A 16,623-nucleotide genomic window follows, 5' to 3' on the forward strand; every position below is an offset into this window, starting at 1 on the left:
TGAGAGCAGGGTGGTGTGTTGAAATGGCAAGCGACAGGGAGGTCTGGGTCATGCTTGCGGACAGACCGAAGGTGTTCCGCAAAGCGGTCACCCAGTCTTCATTTGGTCTCTCCAGTGTAGAGGAGATCGCATTGGGAGCAGTGAATGTAGTAGACTAAATTGAGGGAAGCGCAAGTGAAATGCTGCTTCACTTGAAAGGAGTGTTTGGGCCCTTGGACGGTGAGGAGAGGGGAAGTAACGGGGCAGGTGTTGCACCTTCTGCGGTTGCATGGGAAGGTGCCATGGGAGGGGGTTGAGGTGTAGGGGGTGATGGAGGAGTGGACCAGTGTGACCTGGAGGGAACGATTCCTGTGGAATGCCGCCGGGGGGATGAAGGGAAGATGTGTTTGGTGGTGGCATCATGCTGGAGTTGGCGGAAATTGCGGAGGATGATCCTTTGAATGCGGAGGCTGGTGGGGTGATAAGTGAGGGCAAGGGGGACCCTATCATGTTTCTGGGAGGGAGAGGAAGGTGTGAGGGCAGATGTGCTGGAGATGGGCCGGACACGGTTGAGGGCCCTGTCAACCACCGTGAAATTGGGGAACGGCCAACTCGTATTTTTGTCAGTCATGTGCAAAACAACACAGGCGAGGATCAACTGCCCAAGGATTGGTTGCATGAACCGTAGTTAAAGCATTTAAAGAGCCATAGAAATTGGAGGTCACGACCACTTTATACAATAGCTTCAATTTCAGTTTCTGCTGAATTCAGTTATATTTTTCACATAGGTGGCTGTTCTGCCCCTGCTCCCCCATTTGAAAAGTCAGGGACAAGCCCACTTCTACAGGGTTGAGAAGTCATGACTAGATTACAGCCACTAGACTGTTTAGCGGCTAAGGTCATGGCTTCTGCCCCTAGCTCGGAGGATGCCCCACCACCCAAAGCTAGTGACCAATCAGATGGCCGACAGCTCTCCAATCCCAGCAACACCACTGGGTGCAGTGGCCATTGCTGACAGATCACACGGGGGAGCCAGGGTTCAAAGATGAATTGGGGTGGCTTCACCGGGATCAGTCAGGCAGAGGTTGGGTTGGGGGGGGGGCTGTGGGTGGAGAGGAGGGGGTAGCAGTACCATGATCGTGAGGCTGGGGTTGGGTGGGGAACAAGTTGGATGCAGTGATCATAGTTCACTGCACCCCTCCATTGGGTACAGGTTGCCTGGACAGAAGGGCCCCTTCCCAACCGAGACAACAGCCAAGCCCCTAGTGTTTAACTTAAGGGATCCTTAAGTGGTCTCCCTGTCATGCCCAACTGATTTTACGCTCCCCCCACCTGCCAGCTCCTGAGAGGAGTGTAAAATTCTGGTCATTATTTAATATTGAAATTGATTCTCAGATGCATACTTGAAAATTAGGGTGCTTTGCATGTCACTAAAGAGCCTTCAACAGAGAGTTGCAGAGAGTTTCCATTTTATGAGGCACTAGTATTAATCCTGGAGATGATTGGAACTATTCCACAACACCGACCTATATCTGATCAGCAAGGAGCTAATGATCAGGCAAAATGGATACGTAGGAAAGTGAAGAGTCATCTAAACTAGGAAGTGGGTGTAGGGGGAGGCGGGGAAGATAAAAGCAATCAGAAACTACAGAGTAGAATAGATGAGGCAAATAAAAATACTTTTACAAAAAGGATAGTATGAGGAAGGAATTAAGAGAGTGGAGGAGGAAAAACAAATCAACCAGTTATATAAGCAGGGAAACAATTGAGATAAGCACTTCAATTAGATCACCCTTTAATCCTCTATACTCAATAGAATACAGGCTTAATCTATTCAACCTGTCCCCTTAATTTTAGGTATCATTCTGGAGGTATATATGTAGAGAAGATTTGCTAAACTGAAACCAGGGATGTGCGACTCAGTGTTGTGGAAAGACTAGGAACATGAATAGGAGTAGGCCATTTAATCCTTCGAGCTTCTTCCACTAGAGAAGCTGGGATTGTTTTCTTCAGAGTAGGGAAGGTTATGGGGATATTTAATAGAGAAACATTTTGATAGAGTAGATAGAGGGAAACTTTTTCCACCTGGCAGGAGGGTCAATAACCAGAGGACACAAATATAAGATAATTGGCAAAAGAACCAAGGGTGCAGTGAGAGTTCTTTTTTAAACCTAGTGAATTCTTATGATCTCTATTGCAATGCCAGAAAGGATGGTGGAAGCAGATAAAATAACTTTCAAAGTAGCTTTCAGAGGAAGTTGTACATACACTTGAAGAAGAAAAATTTGTAGGGCTACGAGAAAATAGGCGAGTGAGATTAATTGGATAACTCTTTCACAGACATGATATTCTGAATGACTTCCTTTTAAGTTGGAGGATCCTATGAAGCCCAGGTTTTTGAGCAAGACTGAATCCTTGAAGTTAAAAAAAAAAACTTTTTTAAAAGTCACAAAAGGCAATTCACTGGGCAGATTTAATCATGCCATTCTGAAATGTGTCCAAAACCATACATTGGTCATTTATAAATTTCTTTTAATGAGAAAATGTCAGGCAGAATTTTAAACACACTGAGTTATTTAATTGGTTGAGCAACCAGCAATGATAGCTGTTTACAATTGTAAATTTTGTGATAAATGATTTCTTTGGTAAGCTTAGTATTAAATGTGATGGAAGATTGTTACAAAAGGAAGTGAGGTTTGTGGACAGAAAGGAATTTTTGAAAAATAGTTAATCCACTAGTTGTGACCAGCTAATATGAAATCTCTTTTACCATTTAATAATGTCATCACTTAGACCGTTGATTAATATATTTCAGTACATATTGGACATATTGTCAAGGAAACTGATTCAAATGATCCCGCTAGAAATAATGTTGATACCTTAACATTATTCTTCATTCTTCAGTGTACCACCAGCAGTGTTATCACTAATTAAGTTGCAATGATCCATATTAGACCACTTAACTAGTTCATAAGCAAACAAAAGTGTAATCAAAGAAAAACTTCAGGAGCGAAATTTTCAACTTGGTGAGTGGGGTTGGGGTCCGCTCGCCAAGGCATAAAATGACGCAGGGTGGCGTCGGGTGTGCGTCCTGACGTCACCACGCATCATTTAGGGGAACTGTCAAAGGCCTGTTAAGGTCATTAATGAACTAATTAAGCCTATTGAAAAAGCTGCCCGTCCAACCTTAAGGTTGACAGGCAGGCGAAGAGCCCAGGCGGTCTTTGCATTTTTCATGGAACCTCATCCACAGGCGGATGAGGTTTCATGAATGATTTAAAATTTTCAGAAAAATTTTTATTAAAATTAGTGCACATGCCCCAGCTCATGTGACAGTTTCAAATGCGGGGATATGTCATAAAAATTTTTACAAAACTTCATTAGACTGTTTAAACTTAAAACTAATCTCCCTGAGGCACCTCTGCACATGCGCGCATGCACAAAAGAGTGCACTCCCGACTCAGGCAACCATCCCCACCTCCCCCCCGACCCCCCAAACCGCCTGCACAGGGAGCGCTCAGCACTTCCGGGTGCACATCATGCTGGGCAGGCCTTAATTGGTCTGCCCACGTAAAATGGCGACGTCCAGTCGATCGGGGGCGCCAGTTGGCTCCGCCCCCGCACAAGCCACCTGACGGGGAGAAAATTCTCCCCCAGAAGTTAAGTTTACTGTTGATACAGCTTTCAAGGTTTTATGTATAAACTTAAGTAATTCAGTGAATTCAAACATTTTCCATTTTTTGTTTTTGTACAGCTTTAATAGTATTGTAGTTAAAAATGACTAACTGAAAGTGAAAAATCTTTTAAAATCCTGCACTGATGAGACAGTCCAGTTATACTGTTGGCATCCCAACCCGATGGCCTTTAATTCAAATCCACGCTAATCTACACATGCTTGACATATTGAAGTTGTGGTCAGTTTCAGTAGGGTGGCAACTCCCCCCCCCCCCCCTCCCCCCCCCGCCCCCCCCGCCCCCTCCCCACCCCGCCCCAATCCACCATCACTGCCTGCAAAATCCAGCCCATTAGTTTTCCTCATTGAAAAGGAGGTAAAAAAATTGCAATTGTATCAAACAGTCACGCTGTTTACACTCAATGATTTGTTTTTAGCTTTGAAAGAATGGAATAACTGCAGTTAGCATCTGATATAAATGAAATGAAACATACTTTCACTTATGTGACTATGTGGGACATAATTCAGTGACTATTTTCTCTATTCATGAACTCATTTTATGCTTATGTAACTAATTTGTATAAAAAGACAGTTTTTAAATAAATGCATATAAGATTTTGAAACAACATATTTCTTTTACAGCGCCTCACAGCAAGTACTGGCAGTAGACAAAGAAGCAGATTGTCTGTAATGGCTCAATACTTGTGTAATGTAAAGAGCTGCTTTACAATTCCAGGCAGAGCCTTTGTTCCAAAACCTAAGGTAAGATATTTCTGACTAATGTTTAAAGAGCCCCTGATGTGAGATTGTTAGAAGTGCACTCCTTGTTTTGTTTTTAAGGTATCTTTATGCCAGGTGCAGATTTCATAGAATTTTACAGCGTAGAAAGTGGCCATTCAGCCCCTTGTGCCTGTACAAGCTCTTTGAAAGAGGTGTCCATTTAGTCTCACAACACCTCAGCCTTTTCCCCTTAACCCTGCAAATGAGTTCTCTTCACCTACATGTCCATTTGCCTTTTCAAAGGTCCCCTGGAATCTGACTCTGCCATCCTTTCAGATGGTGCACTCTGGATCATAATAATCCTGTGTAAATAATTTTTTCTCATTCCTACTCTAGCTCTTTTGACAATTATTTTAACTAACTAACCTACTTGCTCCATCAAAACCCCTCATAATTTTGAATACCTTTTTTAGGTCTTCCCTTAACCTTCTCTGTTCTGAGGAGAACAATCATAGCTTCTCCAATCTCTGCGCATACTGAAATTCACCATCCCTGGCATTATCCTGGTAAATCACCTCCGTACTCTCTCCAAGGTCTTGGACATCCTTCTAAAGTGTGGTGCCCAAAATTTTACACAGTTCTGCAGCTGAGGCCTAGTGATTTTTTAAAGGTTTAGCATGATTTCTTTGTTTTTGCTTTCAGTGCCCTGTTTACAAAGCCGAGTATCCCATACACTTACTTAACTGCCTTTTTTTAAAAAAAATCATTCATGGGATGTGGGCGTCACTGGCTTTTATTTATTGCCCATCCCTAATTGCCCTTGGCAGAGGGCATTTAAGAGTCAACTACATTTCTTTGGGTCTAGAGTCACATGTAGGCCAGACCTTCCCTAAAGGACATTAGTGAACCAGATGGGTTTTTACAACAATTAACAATGCTTTCATTAGAGTTTTAATTCCAGATTTTTTTATTGAATTCAAATTCCACCATCTGCCGTGGTGGTCTCCACAGCGTTACCCTGGGTCTCTGGATTACTAGTCCAGTGACAATACCACTATGCCATCACCTCCCCTGAACTTGCTCTGCCACCTTCAAGAATTTGTGATTATGCAGTCCTCAGTTTAACTCCTCAATTTAACTATGCAACATTCCTCACCTCAGTCAACGAAAGCTTAGCTTCTCTGATGATGTGCATGGCTCATGGCTTTATGATGCTTAGTTCCAATATGACTGGATGGAGTAGGCTCGCTGGGCCACTTGATCTCTTGCTCAGTATTACTTTTTTGTATGTTCATATGTAATGCTTATTTCTGAAGTCATGAAAATATTTCTCTATTTTTGGGAGTCTGGTAATCAACTGACTATTCATTATCGTTCAAATGTTCATACAGAAAATTTGGTGATTTTAAAGGAACCTTTTGCAGCTGAATAGTCTGAGCAAAGCTCAATTTAAACCAATTACATTGTTTACTAATATTTTAAAACCTGATGTTTTAAATAAATTCTCAGAAATGAAAAATGAGGACTGCATAATTACCTGAAGTTACTTTGCAGCACCCCAGCTGTGTAAAATCTTGGTATAACCAAAGTATGTTTGAAGGGTATGAAATACGGTATGTCATATTTTGAAAGAGAACTCTTAAGTAAGCCAGTGCATTGGATGCAGTTTCTGTAAGGTTGAAGCTGTTCATAAAATATGTTAGGGGGTGACAGTGGGGGTGGGTGCAGGTGGTCGGTGGGAAAACAGGACCGCGTGCTGAAATTAGGTTATCCAAATCATCATGGATGTTTGCAGCTTGAAATGAGCCTAAATGGTCTTGAATGGAAAATTGCAGCTGTGTGCCACAAATGCTAACAGCAACGCTGACAGCAAATACATGAAAGCTCTTCAGTTTGATGGACAAAGATGGATCCTGATAAAAAAAATTCTGTAACCATGTTAGTTAAAAGCAGAGACTTAAGAGCAAAGGCGGTTGTGTTGAGAATAAATAATACACAATGGGCAGTGAGGGAGTTTGCTTTATTGTTGAACAGCGAGGGAAGGAAGCAGAATGAATTTTCATTGACAGGGAAGGCAGGCTGTGATGTATAATTTGTGCTACTTGTTTCGCTCAGCCTTTGAGCTCTATTATATCCATCTCCATTTTTCCTCCAGCTGTGCAGATGTTTTATTGAGAATTATCAAATGTTAAAATACTATGGTGCAGGTTTGGTTTGAAATTTTTCCTATTATAGGTTTGCTGTCACCTAATTAGGAAAAAAATAATTTAAGCCTTTTTCACAGTTAGCTTGGAAGTTTATTTAGATAAAATGACTTGTTGCAATTATTTAAACTGAACATTCTATTCACTAGTTATCATCAGACACAAGAATAAATAATATTCACTATTTTTAAAATATGTGGGAGAAGCATCCAAAATTTACTATTGTGTATATCATTTTTACATAGAATTACATAGACTGCACAGCATAAAATTAGGCTATTTGACCCAAACAGTCCATGCCAGTGTTAGGCTCCATCAAACGTCCTTCCATACATTATCAGTATCGGCCTTTATTCCCTTCTTGCTCATAGCTTTATCTAACTTCTCCTTAAATGCATCTATGCTGTTCAGCTCAACTACTTGGTGTGTTAGTGAGTTCCTACATTTTCAAACTTCTTCTAAATTCTCTATTTGATTATTTGGTGACTCTTAACTTGATAGCCTCTAAACACACTGTGTCTACCCTATCAAAACCATCATTTTAAATACCTCTTTTAGATTGCTTCTTAGCCTACAATTTTCAGGAGAAAAAGGAGGCTGAGAGAAAGCTTGTTCATCCTTTTCTAATAGTTATAACCCCTGAACTGTGGTATCATCCTTATAAATCTTTTTTGACCTTCTCCGGTGCCTGTATACCCTTTTTGTAATGTGGCGACCGGCACTGTGACCGGTACTGCAAATATAGTCTAACCATAGTTCAATGCAGGGGGCCATCACTTAGATTTAAAAAGAAGTATTGCATGTGTTGTAATTTATTCTATTGGCAGGCATATGTTTTTGAATTCACTCTAACAAAGTGAAGTTAGTATTGCAATTTTTCTTTTACTAAGCAGCATTATTTTTATGTTATGATCACCTTCACAAATTGAAATTTTACATATAATTGGAGACAAATGTCTTGTCTTCTGTACTGATCCAAATACAACCTACAGCTAGCAAAACACACTTATGTAATGTTTGTCTTTTGTTACACTGTCTAAATCGGCTTACAACATCAAAAAACAATGCTTTTAAAAGGAGTACTCCCATTTTTGAAACTTACTGAAAGAGCTTCTCTTTTGGATTTGAACAATTGAATATTTATTAGAATAGTTGACAATAGCCCAGATGACGTTTTAAATGAGTTCTCAGTGTCTGCACGACAGTTTCTCTGTGATAACAGAAGAACTGTCCAAATAAACTGAAATCAAGAATATCTTTGTCAGATTCCAAGCAGCAAACTTTGTAGTCTATACCACTTGGCTTACCTACCACTGTATTATTGGTCTTTACACATAATCTTGAAGGGAATAGTCTGCCTTATGTCCCAAAGACTGGTGCATAGAGTAGTGCTGTCTGTTTGAGAGTTGAACATTTTCTCTCTGTAGCTCCCTGTTGCAGGATGTGCAGAAAATTGCACCTGCAATAAATGAGAACCCTGCAGAAATACATCCAAGATATATTGCTCCTCCTATTTCATATCTGTTATCTTCTGAGACAGATTGTTTGAAGTAGTGGCTTACTAGCTCTGTTGTGAACCAGAATAGTGAAACTAAACACATTATGCCAGCAGTAATGAAACAGACCCCTCCTGTAATGGCAGCACAACGTTTTGTCCTTTGATCTCCTCCCCATCTTATGCACTTCATACCAGGCAAGGAAATGCCGATTCCTAGCATTGATGTAAGACATGACAGAACCATCATAGCTTGGGAGACTTGAATGTACACAGGCTGGGCTAGGATTGAGAAGTTAAACCTGCAGCTGAAGACCCCTGTGCTATACCAAGTGCACTCCATCCAGAGACCTTTCATGTATGTCGTTGTAGAGATTACATTTGATTCCGCAAAGGTATTTACCTTCCAGTTTGGCAGCCCTGTGGTTGCAATTACTCCTAGGAAAGCAAATAAAAACAAAGAGAATGCAAAAATCTGCAGCCCTGCAGAAGCCATTATTATCTTCTGACACCTTGTGTTTGGAATCTCCAGTTCAATTCTGTGTAAATGGAATAGAATTAATCAGGCTTTTTCTCAGCTCTGCTTAAGGGAATAATACTTGTTATAAATCATGGTTTAAAACTTCAGTGAAATGAAAAAAGTAATCACAATTGATGGAAATTTAAATTTAAATTACCTATAGAAATTGTATCCAGAACTGCAATGAATGGTTGAGAACTAAATTCAATAATACTGGACAGATAAAGCTCACTCTGCGCCCAGTTACCAACAGGACAAAGAGAATTTACAAATTAGTGTGAATAGATCAATTCATGTGACATCAGTTTTACCTTAGCAACAGTGCTGCTTGTTTTTGAAAATATAAATCTATGCAGTACTACAAACTGTTCAGTTAATAAGCTGAATATTTTTTCAAGTCTGACATGCTGCCTGTGATTGGCCATTTGTAACGCAGCATTGAGAGATTATTTGTATAGTCTAACAAGTATGACGGAGCTATATTTTTTAAACTTCTCCCCACATGGGTTTTTTTGTTATATTGATTAAATACAAAGAGAGCCAAAGAGTCTGCCTTTATCCCTGTATCTGGGTTGGGTGAATGTTAAGTAAGGAGCCAGTTTCATCTGTCGCCATCTATGCACTGTTTGTGAAATGGATGCAGACTGTAAATGAGTGGAGATGAGCAATTTGTTCACATTACTTTAATCATACTAACCCTGACAACTTGGTTAGGTAGGACCACTATTTGACTTCAGCTTGGACTATTATGTCTAATCCCAGGCATCACATTTTAGGAAAGGGGTGAGGGCTTTGGAGAGGGCACAGAAGATTTTACTAGAATTGTTCCAAGGACGAGGAATAACTGGAAGAGGCGATTTCATAGAGGTCTTTAGAATGAATAAGGATAAACTGCTTCCAGCAGCTAAAGGTTTGAAAATTAGGGGGCTTTGATTTAAGGTGATTCGTAAAAGAACGATGTTTTACCCGCCGGCTGTGATGGCAGATTTCCACGCCGTATCATCCCAAACCTGCCATGTTATTTATGCATCCCTGGGAAACATGCCATTTCCATGGTGGGCGGGCTCTGATTCGCCTGCCACACCGTCACCTCGCCGCTTCATCACGCCAGGCACCACATTTAAAGTACATCTGCCCTCAAGCACCTTTTGGACACTGTGGAGGCCCTCTGTGATGTCCTGTACCCCAGCTCTGGCCACAGGAGGGGCAGAAACATTACTACTACAGCTTGGTAGCGTTGGTGGTGGTGATCAGTGACAATACTGCATGGAAGAGGTTGGCCATCCTAGCAGATGGTGGATGAATGATCTCATCTGTGCAGCCAGGGTATGGCAACCACCTTATCAATCTAAATTCACACATTCACTGGCATCTCACTCACTGCCAGCTCAAGGGACATCACCACCCATTCTCACACATATATCCTCACATCTCCACCTGGCCTCATCTCCTCTGGAGACTGCCTCCTCAGGCTTCACCATCTTGAGGCCACTTGCACAGATCAACATGTGCCTCACACAACCTGGGCTACCCTCCTTCCACAGTACAGCTCTCGACCTGCAGCCTCTTCCTTTGCCTAAGGCCACTTCTCCTCCTTCACCAAGCAAGCCCTAGCCCTGCAGTCATTGAAAAGCCACCCATATTTGGCTGACCTGGTAGGTAGAGACCTTCCATGAGCCCCCACTAAAAGTGATGTGGCACTGAATCGGGGTCTGGCACTGCTGACTGTGAGTGCTGACCAAAGCAAGTTAGGCAAACAAACCTTGAAGTCCCAAGTGAAGTGCAGCTCGCCAAGTGCATGTCGCTTATGTGCTACTGTGAAACACGTCAGTGTGTTTTCCTCTGGACAATCCAGCATGAGCGGGGAACAATTCTGGTGGGCTAACCTAATAATATGTTGATGTATTACAATGAGGTTCCCAATGTAAGATGGCGGAGAACGTGGCCTGCCATAGGTGGGCTGAGTGGACAGTCATGAACTGGTTTCACGCCATCGTGAAACCAACCGCGCAATATTGTCCGCTCACATCATTGAACACTCGACACTGGTGGGCATGGAAAATCCCAGCCAAAAGTGTGTATAAATTCTCACCTCATTAAAGTTTCAAACACCTGGTTTTAAAACATTAAATTGGGTGGATTTGGAAATGTAGTGAACTCGTTATTAAGTGCAACTTTTTAAAGAACTAGTCAGAATTGAATATATTCCTATGCAACTCAGAACTATTCAGAATTGAGTCAATTTGTTAATGATTAGAAAATGTAATAAGAGAGACCAGAATAGCCATATGGCTACAAGCATTTGAACTTGAAGGGGATTCCTAGACTACGAAGATGGACAATTAATCCTCCTAATGCATTGAGTTCCTCACTCAACAAATGACTGATACAAATTGTACAGGCTCTTCCTGGTCCCCATGTTAGCTGATATTATTGACAGTTTTCTCTCTTCAAACACTGTTCCTCCCTGCTTCAAAACTGCTGCGTTCAACTATCTCCACAACCCTTGGCTCCACTGGCCTTGTAAACTGCCATCCCATTCACGAGCCTTCTCTTTCTCTCAAGTACTTGAATGCATTATTTCCTCCAAAATCCATGCCCATCTTCCCCGGAACTCCATGTTTGAATCCCTCTGATGAGGTTTCTGCTCTGCCACAGTACTGAAACAGCCCTTAGCAGAGTTACAACCAACATTCTATGTTCTGTGACCCAGGTAAACTATCCCTCCTCATCCTCTCAACCTATCTGCAGCCTTTGGCATGGTTGACCACACCATCTTCCTCCAGTATCTCTTCACGGTTGTCAAACTGGATGTAACTGCACTCGCCTGGTTCTATTCTTATTGCAACCAGAGAATTACCTACAAGAGTATTACCTACAATGGCTTCTCTTCCTACTCCTGCACCGTTACTTCCAGTGTTTTCCAGAGATCTATCCTTGGCCCCTCCTGTTTCTCATCTACACGCTGCCTCTTTGCGATATCATGAAAGCACCAGTTTTAACATGTGCTGCGACAATACTCAGCTCTACCTTAAAACCACCTTTCTGAGCTCCTCAACTATCGCAAAGTTATCAGACTCCTGTCTGATATCCAGTGTTGAATAAGCAGAAATTTCCTCCAATTTAGAGACTGAAACCCTTTTTTTGGTCCATGCTGCCAACTCCATCACGGTTCCTGGCAACTATATAGTTAAACCAGACTGTTTTCATTCCCAGTGTCATATTTAACCCTGAAATGAACTTGCGATTTCATATCCTTGCCATCATTAAGATTGCCTAGTTCCACCTTCGCAACATCACCGGCCTCTACCCCTGCTTAAGCTCATCTGCTGCTGATACCCTCACCTATACCTTTGTTAACTGTAGAGTTGACTATACTAACGCACTCTTGGCTGGTCCCCCACATTCTATCAATTGTAAACTTGAGGTCATCCAAAATCTGTGTTCTTCTTTACACCAAGTTCCACTTACCTACCATTTCTGTGCTTGCTGACCTACACTGGTCAAACATTCCCACCACCACCCCAATCCTCTGCTGGCCCCTGGTCTTGCCCCTCCCTTTTTCTGTAATCTCCCCCAGCCCCACAATCTTCCCATTTTTGTGTGCCCATCTAATTTCAGCCTCATGAGCATCCCTGATTTTAATTGATCCATCATTGCAGCCATGCTTTCAGCTGTCTAGGTCCTAACCTCTGGAATTTCCATTCTAAACCTTTCCGCCACACTATCTCTGTTTCAAGACGCTCCTTAAAACCTACGTCTTTGACCAAGCTTTGGCCATCTTCCCTAGCATCTCCTCATGTGGCTTGGTGTCATATTGTTTTATAATGCTCCTGTGAAGGGTCTGAGGTATTTTATTAAGTCAAAAGCACTATATAAATAAAAGTTTTTGTTAGTTTCTTGATTTGCTTCCTTCAGTGGCAAAGGGGTTTTAAATTGTTCAGCTGCATAGCAAAGAGCTGAGGACATATTTAATCATTTTCAGTTATGTAGAAGGTTTGAATCTTTACAATGTTTACTAGATCAAACCCATTTTAACCTCCAATAGATAAGTTTTAAAACATTAAATGCAAGTGTATTTTTTTCCTGTGTTGGATGCGATCTGTATAATCTAATTTTTTTTGTCTAGGTGGATGTAGGAGTTGTGCACTTTACTCCCTTGGTGGGACCACAGATTAACCAACCCTTTAAACTGGTGGAAAAAGTAGTGAGATGTATCTTCAGCTTTAGGAGAAAGTACTGCCGAAGAGGAGTTGAGTAAGTTTTAGTCCTGCCTCTCTCAATTATCAATTTTTGTAACATTAAGGAAAATTGATCACAGTTGTAATATTATTTTGAGCCAACATATATTTTAGTGTAGCTGGTTAATCAAAACAAAAATGTAATGAAAAATCTTTCACGTACTACAGTTACTTTGTAAAAATGGGTTTTGTGGTCAGCGGTAAAGCAATGGCACTCGCTGTTGACCTAGAAGAAAGCTGACCACATAGATCTAGCGATCTCTGTGACATGAGATTCCCTTTACCAAAGTCAGTTTGAACTTGGCAACAAGTCAAGTGGATCGCCAGGCGTCCAGCAAGTTATGTCATCAAGTAGGGCACGTAACCAATCACATTGAAGTATTCTCATAAACCAGGAAGTAAAAACCATTTTAATATTTAAATTTTATAGAGAGTGAAACAAATAATTGGGACGTATACATGGGATTAAAGTACAAGTTAAAATATAGTAAACAGGCTTTAATAAAAGGTAAAATGTGGTATTTATCATATTGGAAGAATTTAACATTCAACAAATATAAAATCACTCTTTCAGATCCAGTGAGACTGTTTAGCAGTAATTGTTAACTTACACCATTTAAAATCCAGTTACATCTCACTCAACAAGGTGTACCTTTTACCGGGGCTTTTACAGCAAGACTAAGAGTAATTTTCCGGCCCTGCTGACGGCGGGTTTCGTGGCCGGACGGAAGTGGAAAATTCTGAGAGAAGCCAAAAATCAGAATCCCGCTGGCGGGATATCTGTTCAGAATTTTCCCCTCACCGTTCTCATGACTGGCTGATGGCGTGTCGGGTTTTCCGCTGATACGGGTCATGAATGCTCATTAAAAACACTGCTTGCTGGAATCATGTTACCCCTCCCAATTATGTGGTGCACCAGCGGGAAATTCGATCTGAATAGCTTTCAGATAGAAGTGGCGTGCAACTGTTGGCCCTCACTTCGCTCGTGACTAAGAGGTGAGTGCAACACGCAAAGCCTACCTGCAACAGCGCTGCTCCAGTTTCTCACCAATGCCAGTGAGACATCACACCGTTGGGGGCTTAGGGCTGAGCTGCTTACTGAATTCCTCTATACTTGAGGAGGGTGTGCTCTGCAGCCTCAGGCACGGCGGCACTCTGAAACAGAGACCAGGGGTGCAGGGGGTTGGATGGAGACATGGGGGACAGTGGGTTACGGTGGGGTTGGAGGTGGAGGGGGCATGGCGGCTGCAATGGGAGGCAGAGGGGAGACCAAAGGTGGGGAAACGGGAGCCTGACATGGAAGACTAGAATGCAGGCACAGAAGAGGGTGGATGGGAATCAAGCTATATGATTGGGAGGAGATGCATGCAGGCTCAGGAATAGGAGTGGGCGGGATTATGTTAGAGTGGCACAAGAGGGATGGGTTGCACAGAGACATAGAGGCGGGAGAGAGGAAAGGCTTGCACATGAAGAACAGGTTGCACAGAAACTCATGGAGGGGTGGGGAAGGGAAACTGTGGTGTGATCAATAAAGCAGGAATGCGAGAGCTCATTGAAAGACAAACATAGTTCTTGGTCTGGGGCCAAGAGATCAGGGGTGAGAGATTAAAGACATACCTGGGACTTTGCGAGCCATGCTACAGGGCCATGCATGGCACGCATGTCATAGTCCCACTCCAGGGAGGGGCAAGGCCTCTGTGCTCAATTGGGATAAGGCCCAGCTTGGTGTGCAGGGCATGTTCATGGTCTTACATTTGGTGACGATAAGGTTGCCTGGCTCGGTACTGGACTGCAGCTGGGATGGTCGTGGTTAGGAGAGGCCTTTGCAGCCTGTAAATGGGGAAAACCTAATAATATTGGGGATGGGGGTGGGGAGTTGTCAGAGCTCCCCTGGGGGGTTCTCCTCTAAATGTGATCGAGGTGAGGAGGGGTGAGTCCACATGGTGCACCGGGACATCAACAGTGATGGGTTCGGGGGTACGGCTGGAATGTCCACCACGAATACAATGGGATCCAACATTACTGGGGGAAACTGGAGAATAACTGGAGGGAGCTCTACCTTCACATCATGAGGTTCCAGGAAGATTAGAGGGACCCAAACACTTATAAGGGGACGGTCGAAGCTGGTCTCAAAATAAAAATGCAGCACCACCACCATCTTGAAAGCCCAAACTTGTGACACAATTTGAAATTAAAACTGGGAAAGAGTCTGCATGGGAGAGGCAGGAGGCAGTGTGGGAGGAGCTCATGGCTGGACTAAGGAGCCCTTTCAGAGAGTTAGAGTTACAACATTGAAATAGAGCCAGAGCAGAGAGAAAAGAGGAGAACTTTATTGAGAATTTGCAATTTGAGCCATTGCCTTTTGGTGCACTTTTATGAGAGACTGCAGGAGTCATTGGCTTCACAATAGAGTTGCTCCATTTGAGCAACATGTGAGAATGGAAAATGCAGGCAACAGTATAGGAAACACAGCTGCTACATATCTGCCAGATCATCAAAGAAAGTCTCTAATGTGCTTTCTAAAGTTGGCATGGATAATGGAGTAAAGGGCATCAGTCATTGCTGAAGTGCAAGTTGAGCTTGATCAGCACACCAGATCAGAGATTGCAGGAGTGCCTTTGGTAAGGTGGCACATTTCATGAATGCATCTAGATCTCTTCCAGTCTCTGTGAGATTGAGGAGTCAAGTATCAGAGTTGGCATCTTAGTCACCAAGATCTGTGAGTTTGCGCCTCAGCTGCAAGGCTATATCAGTGAGAAGCTAGTAGCACAGAGGCAGCTCTCGGGCATGACATTGGCTTTCTGATTGTGAGTGGGTGGCCTACTACATTTGACATGTACTCATTAATCTGTAGCATCTACAAGTCCACGCAGAGAAGGAGGATTGAATAATGGAGCCTGCACTCAATGCTGCTTTCTTGATGGCGGTGATCCAATTGAGGAAGAGGAGAAGAGCCCAGCACCGCCTAGCGCCGCTTTGAGAGGAGCCCTGGCCTGAGACCCATGATCCAGGCGAGTCCCATCAGCACCCGGAGATGAGGAGGTTAGACCCATCCCATGGAGGTAACTCGCATGACCAAGAATCTACCGAAAAGACTTTCTATCTGGAGATGAGCGAAAGACAATGCCATGCACATCTGTGCTTGTCAAGAGATCTGGTGGATCATATCTGCTACATACCGTGGGTGGATCTAATGCCCCATGGACAGGGAGGATATCCCCTGCCAGTGCCCTGGAGGACATTGTCGCGCTCAATTTTTTTGCCTGTGGATTGTTCCATGGATCCAAAGAGGACCCATACGGCATCTCACAGTCCTCAGCACATAAATGTATCAAGGAGGTGACAGTACACAGTAAGAATCAGTAAGTTCACACTCAATGAAATTAGCCAGGCTGCTAGATTTCTGGGGTTTGCACCTATCTCAGGCTCCCCTAGAGCAAAAGGTGCAATTGATTGCACACATGTGGCTTTGAGAGCTACATGGCAGCAGCCTCTGATGTTCATTAACAGAAAACGGTTCCATTATCTGAAAGTTCAACTGATGTGCGATCATCAGAAGCACGTCGTTCACATCATGCATATTTGTGCCAGGTACCCTGGGGATCCCGTGACTCATACATCCTGAGCCACTCCCAAGCGCCTCACGTATTCAAAGGGCCTCAGCGATTACAGGGCTAGCTGTTTGGCGATAAGGGGTACCCACAAAAATGATGGGTGGAATCGTCCCAGATTTGAACTAAGTGCAGTAGCGAGCAGGAAAAAGGGCATTTTATCTTCTGGCCACAATGGCG

The 16,623-nt window shown here is 42.9% G+C and overlaps 2 protein-coding genes across 3 annotated transcripts in view; one reads left to right on the plus strand and one right to left on the minus strand.

Annotated features, from left to right (window-relative positions):
- tfb1m (transcription factor B1, mitochondrial) overlaps positions 1-16,623 on the plus strand; it is a 57,594-nt gene that overhangs the window by 32,509 nt on the left and 8,462 nt on the right. For both annotated transcript variants that reach the window (XM_041209092.1, XM_041209100.1), the window contains exons 7-8: positions 4,295-4,414; positions 12,721-12,848. In XM_041209092.1, coding sequence (XP_041065026.1) covers positions 4,295-4,414; positions 12,721-12,848 — 248 coding nt within the window. The remainder of the gene's footprint in view (positions 1-4,294; positions 4,415-12,720; positions 12,849-16,623) is intronic.
- Positions 7,905-8,567, minus strand: LOC121269478 (claudin-20-like). Its single transcript, XM_041174052.1, has one exon. The coding sequence runs from the start codon at positions 8,565-8,567 to the stop codon at positions 7,905-7,907; it is 663 nt and encodes a 220-aa protein (XP_041029986.1).

This window comes from Carcharodon carcharias, chromosome 2 (assembly GCF_017639515.1).
Source record: "Carcharodon carcharias isolate sCarCar2 chromosome 2, sCarCar2.pri, whole genome shotgun sequence".
In the NCBI taxonomy this organism is placed as follows: Eukaryota; Metazoa; Chordata; class Chondrichthyes; order Lamniformes; family Lamnidae; genus Carcharodon; species Carcharodon carcharias.